Consider the following 6,236-nt stretch of genomic DNA (forward strand, 5'->3'; position numbering starts at 1 on the left):
TAAGTGCTCCTGTTCTATATATGAACATTTCAGACAGTCAAGCTTTATTTTCAGCGCTGCAGAGCTGAAAAAGTTCAACAACCTGAAACTGAAATGAGAGTCTTGGTTCTCTACCAAACAAGCCTCTGTCTGGCTGTGTAGGAGATGGGAAAGCAGTGGCTTGCTTTTTTAATGTGCATTTCAAATTTCACCAGCACTAGATGCGTTAAGGGTTCTCTCTATAGTAAAAATTAATTCATACTGGTTTCCTCCCTTATCGTGTGTAGCTGGCTCTGGATATTGACAAAGATGCTGACGAACAAAACCGCTACCTGGATGGCATGGTAAGGAACCAATGAAACATAAAAAGCATGGCTTTTTTGTGCTGGATCTCAGCAGTTACCTTAACTGTGGAAGTTTAATAGCCATTCAAAATTAGCAGAGAAAGTTAGATCCCAGTGGTTGGTTTGGCAAACCAGATAATGTAACTAAACCCATTTCCAGTGGACTTCTTGATATATCAACATCAGATACTTAGCAGCTGCTAGTATCACTTTGTCTAAATGGATGACAGGGCTGGTATCTAGCCTGTGGCGAGACTGATGTAGGACAGCACACTTCAGAAATACAGCTGGAGATTACCTCCTTACCGGGATTAAAGAGCTGTCTCCTGTGGCTAATGCTGGGAGATGGGCCTGTGATTTTTGGTATTGCTGCATAAATCTGTCAGGGTTACTTCCTGTAACACCTGGAACACAGACTACCTTTGTAGTTCACGGACGTCTTTGGAAGGAGAAAAGCGGATGCTCTGGGCCCGTTCAGGTTGGTTGGTGCCGTGTCCTGTCATCTTTCTGACACACAACACCCGATAAAACCAAAATCGCTTTCCATAGTAATCTGCTGCTTAAGCTTTGGTTGCTGATGGAAAATCGCAGTGCACTGGGGAAAGGCCAGAACAGCACATTCCTGTAGCAGAGGGGTTACCTGCTGAGGCATTTTAGGAGAATGGTAATTTGTTAACTGAACTGTGAGAGGGACGGAATGCAGCCCAGAGATTTGAGGAGGAGATTAGCACCATAACAGTGGTGTCCAGAGAGCCTTTTCTGCATGTGCTGGTTGTTGGAGAGCTGGTGCGTGGAAGCGACAGAAAAGATAATTGTAGTGTTGAAACCATTTGAGTCAAAGGTGTGAGCTCAGCTTGGAAGCTTAATAACGGTATATGCTGACAGCGTTGGAGTGTCTGAAATGGGTATTTGCTCAGCCCAAAAATTAGGAGAACGGAGAATCCAAATAAAAGGTGTAATGACAGAAGACCTTAAAGGAGAAGCCCTGAATCAGCATGAAATTGTGCTTCTGTTACAGAGAAGGTTTTGAAGCATTTCAGCAGCAACATGAGCAGAAACTCTTGAGTACTTTATGGATAAGGAAAACAGACCATAAGTCAAAACGAGAATGCCTGAACTGCATTAATTTGAGAATTGTTTGGCACTCTCTGGCGGAGTTGCGCATGCATGCTGTCCCATGCTGAAGGAAAGCTAGAACTAATGGCAAGAAATTGCACCTTGTTCTGCGCTTGCAAGCCTGCCCCGGTACGCTTAAGGGCATTAGCTTCATGTAGGGACATTTCTTTGGATGAAGCCTTCACTTGCAGAGTTGCTGTGAACAAGCTGTGCCAGGCAGAATAAGCTGCATGGGGACAACTGAACAGTCCAGCAGCAGGTAGTTTGACCCCATTTTAAAGTAGGGAGAGGCAGTTTATTTTATGTTTGGAATGGATCTTCCTCTGTCTTTTTTGTTTCCCTTTTTTTGAGCGTGGTGGGAATGGTGCTGCTCCTGGAGCCTGAGCACAGGAGGGGAAGGACCTTCTGAGTGAGGCGCAATGGGCACAGAGAGACGGGCAGCTCTGTGCAGCTCCCTGGGCAAATGTTTGTTAGCCAGGAAGTGGGAGATTCTTCAGGGCTATCTCCATCTCTTTATAACGCCTCCATCTTAATTCTCTTTCCCATTCAGGATTCAGATTTTATGAGTGTGACTGGCCTGCTAACCGGCAGCGTGAAGCGTTTCTCCACCATGACACGGTCCGGGAGGGATAACCGCAAGTTGCTCTGTTCTGTTTCAGTGGGACTGATTGTTGTTTTCTTCATCCTCTACTATCTCGTGTCCAAAGCAGGGACTTGAGCTTGTTCTGCAAGTTTTACAGAACAAAAAACATGATGATTGACAGACTTGTTCCAATGCCTTTCTCAGTCTACCCTATGGTGGAGTCTTTTGAGATGTTCCAGACAGACCTTCCAAATAACTTTTCTTTCCACCACCTTCTTGTCATTTTTCTGGCTGGTCTCAGACATCTCTTTATAAAATGAGTATGTTTGATTCTAAACAGATTTTCATGTATAACACGATTCTGATCTTGTTCAATGCTTACGCCTTTATCTCTTGCGTTGTTGTCCATGTCTTGTGGCCTGTTTTTAAGGGTCGCTTTTGTATTACCTTCCTTACAGATATTCGGTACTAGGCTTGTGAGGAGATACGGCTGACAAATCCAGAGACTTGTCAATACTCAAAAGTTTACTAAGCCAGCTGAGCTTTGGAAGCTGTAGAGTTTAGGATGCTGATTTATGAGATTTGGGAGTATGAATGTGTGGCTTACATTTCAGTGTGGCCACTCAGCTGATACCTGGTCTCAGTTTCCCCTTGACTTGGAGACCTGTTAATACCTTTGCTGTCCCTAAGTTGAAATTAAATCTGTACTGCTTTGAAATTAAATTAGCAGTAGATCTGGACCCTGATTCTCTCTAATTGTTGCAGTGAAGAGTTGCAGAGGCGCAAGACTATTTAAGTGCTATCTTGGTCATCTTTATCATCCTTCTGGGTAAAGCTGAGGACGAACCCTGCAAGAAAAGAGGCCCAAAGTCCATCAGCCACCTTGATTTACACACATACAGTATCTTCCAGTACCTTCCCACACACTTACAAATGCACTCCCTTAGACTATTAAATCAGTGTAAAGAAAATCTGATAGCAAAAGGTCCAGTTAATTTCAGTTATTATGGTACCCTGCTATTAGAGCACTTTGGGAAGATGACGTGCAAATAAAAGCAGAGGTTGAAGTCAAGTGAAACTCCTAAGTGGTGCTGTTGGAGTGGTGGTGGGAGGTCAAGGAAGGATTTGACCGGAGGGTTGATTTGTTTATTTATTTATTCACGTAGAAGGTAACCTAAGAAACTCTGGCTTTGCCTTTCATAGTGCTTGGGGGATCCCTGCCTGCAGTGCTCATGTGAGACGGGTGGCAAGGCACATCCCTACCAGTGTTGTTTCCAAAGCAGTCGTTCCCGATGAACGTGCAATGCATGCCAGGTTTCCTCTCCCAAGGTGGTGTACACAGCTCCGGGAGTGAGTGGCTGGGAACTCCATTCTCCCATCACCCTCCTTGCCTTTCGTTGAGCTGATTGTTGGGCTGCTCACTCACGTCACGATCCCAGCTGTATTCTTCCATTGCTGAGTTATTTAAGTCTGCCTATGATTGAAGTAAGATATCTGTAACTTTAAAAATACTGTGCCTGTTGTGAGAAAAAGAAGAAAGAATTTAAAATAAAACGCTCCTCCTCTCTTCAGACAAACCTCCACTGCCTGTTGTATAAACGTTTCACTTTCCAAAGCAGCTGAGCAGAGCTACTGTGTTCCATCTTGTCTCTTTTCTGTACCAACTGCTCATGTGTTCTGGTTTTCCTTTGTGAAAGTCTTTGCTTATTTGGTTCTCTTATCTTCCTGTAACAACCACCTCTGCAGGACTAAAGCATTCCTCCTCTGATTTTACAGTCTTTCTCCTCTCCAGCAAGCCTATATTCATCAATGGCTGGATGTTTCCTGTGGCCTTCCCCTTGTACCCACGAGGAATTCCTTTGTCCTTGGACTAACCCGGGTCCAGATCTGTAAAGGGACTGTGTTGTCCTTTGTTCCAGCTGTACCAAACTGCTAACAAAATACTAGCCTAACTGGATTAGGTGTCTTTTTTTTTTTTCCCACATTTGGGAACAAATGTGCAGGGAAGGCAAGTAGAAAGAATACAGAAATGTCCTTCTCTGGCTTTTCTTCCTGCTTCTCTGGTAAGATGCAGCAGCTCTGAACTCCTTCTGTTTGGAAGAATGATGAGTGAATTGATGGACTTTGTTTTGATTTTCTGAAGCAGGTGACTTCTGATGAAAGGCCACTGCAACAGCCTGCTCTTCATTATGGTGGTGGGTTTGGTTTGCTTTTACAGTTGTAAATAAAGCTCTGTTTTTAGAATTTTTTGCCCAAGTGTTTTTTTTTCCCTTGTGCTTATGTTCTAGCAAGGCTAAATACCAGGATCAAATCACTCCATTGTTCTACTTGAACAGTAGAGTGCCTGCTGCCTCAACGCCCAATTTCAACATTGCTCTGAGAAACAGCACATCTTCAATGAACTGAAATAGGGAGATGTGAGCAGAGCTGCCCTAGCTCGGAAGGAGCAGGTCTTCTGTTGCTCTGCAGCATCTGCCTCTGCCATTTCAGAAGATGACTTGTATCTCCAGTCTTCTCTCTGAACAAGCCATACTCCAGAAGCTGAGCTGCAGGGGGGAACTGTCTTTAGTGTCTTTCTGTGTTGGTCTGGGTACTAAATAGTCCAGCTGTTGGTCTGGGTTTGACTTGCCTTTGGCCTTTCTTTGCAAAGGAAACCTTTTGCTATTTTTAATGCTTTGTCTCTGATCCTTTGAATTCCTCAAAAAAAAAATTTTAAAAATTATATTTAATTAACCTCAGGAGTTTTAAACTGAAAAATTGAAGTTAAAGGTTCTTGAACCTCAGGTGACTTGTGCCTCCCTCTGATTCCCACCAGCGCAGCCATGCTTGAAGGCAGCAATTCCAGTTGCTCTCCTCTGTCCCCTGGCTGGACCCGTTGGGCACTGCGTACTCTCCTGCCCTGGCTCTGGGCATTTCTCCAGGTTCCTGCTGTCTGCTTTTCCTGCCCGGTGTCTGTGTCCCGTTGGTGTGGTGTTTGCCGCCGTTAGGCATTGGCACATGGCTGGAGCCAAGACTTCATTGTGCAAAGGAAGCTTGTAAGCATTGCCAAGCAATGAATTCCATGGGGAGGATCCATCTGTGTACCGAGTCTTGTTTCAGGAGCAGGTTATGGCACCGTGTAACCTTGCTCAACCCTCTGAAACGTAGAGCTGCAACATTAGGAAGTTCTTGGGAAAATTGAGTTAGGATGCCTGACCTGTAGGCGTGTTGCAAAAGAATTTTGCTCTGCAGCGAATGTACTGAGGAAGCGCAAAATCTGAGAGAAAGAAGAATTCAGGATGGGGGTTAATCACAACAGTAGCAACACAGCAGTTGAAAGCAGCACGGTGGTAGGGTGCAGGATCAAATACATAACAGCATGAGCACTGGCACTGACCCTCTTGAAGATATCCTGTCACCCAGCTCTTCAACATCTTCTAAACATCTAGTTATTTGAGCAATTTGTTTATTTTGGTTTCAGTGCTTGCCCATAGTCCTAATATTACAATGTTTTTTCTGAGGCATAAAAATTAGAGAGCAGATCTCCTTCACACACACACACAGCTCAAGGTGAATGTACAAAATATTTGGAGGTGGGTTTATTGATGCTTGTAACAAACCAGGAATTAGAACTCGTCTGTGAACTGTTATTTTAAGTGCGGTTTTGCAGCGCCATCTGAAGGTGCATCTCCAAATCGTTACGTACAGAATAACTTGTATTTTTCTTGGACGCTAACGCGCCAGCTAACACACTAGCTAACATGTATAACATGCAGCTGGGATCACTGCAGCAAACATCAAAAAAATTCTTGGTAATAATAGGACAAGATGAAATACCAAAAGGAATCACTTTCTGAATCCATACGCTCCTGGTTTTGACTGGAATTAGCAGAATGTAGTTAAGCGTCTGAAGACCGGGGGAAGGCCTCGGGGAAGCTGCAGGTGCCAGGGGGCTCGATCAGCGTCACAGGGAAAGGGAAAAAGGAGAAAAACAACCAAAATGCGACCGTGGTGCCTTGTTCTCAAGTAAACCCGTCCTCAGTGAGGGCCATCTGGCGTACGCGTGCCGCCGCGCTCAGCCACCGGCCCTGTCCCGGTGGCACGCGTGTTGTGGGACCGGGACGTTCCTGATGCTCTGCTGCTGCTACCGACTGGCTGCTCCTCCGTTGTGGGGAGGAATGTGGAGGCAGGAGAAAGGGAGTTTAGGGGCGAGTGAAATACGTCCATCTCTTTTT

At 44.9% G+C, this 6,236-nt stretch overlaps 1 protein-coding gene across 1 annotated transcript in view; it reads left to right on the forward strand.

Annotated features, from left to right (window-relative positions):
* The window catches only part of BET1L (Bet1 golgi vesicular membrane trafficking protein-like), a 2,843-nt gene extending 615 nt beyond the window's left edge, over positions 1 to 2,228 (forward strand). The window contains exons 2-3 of the mRNA XM_010282057.1: positions 267 to 323; positions 1,990 to 2,228. Of these exons, the coding sequence (XP_010280359.1) occupies positions 267 to 323; positions 1,990 to 2,157 (225 nt within the window). The 3' untranslated portion in view covers positions 2,158 to 2,228. The remainder of the gene's footprint in view (positions 1 to 266; positions 324 to 1,989) is intronic.
* The last annotated feature ends 4,008 nt before the right edge of the window (positions 2,229 to 6,236 follow it).

Source organism: Phaethon lepturus, unplaced genomic scaffold (genome assembly GCF_000687285.1).
Source record: "Phaethon lepturus isolate BGI_N335 unplaced genomic scaffold, ASM68728v1 scaffold35862, whole genome shotgun sequence".
Classification (NCBI taxonomy): Eukaryota; Metazoa; Chordata; class Aves; order Phaethontiformes; family Phaethontidae; genus Phaethon; species Phaethon lepturus.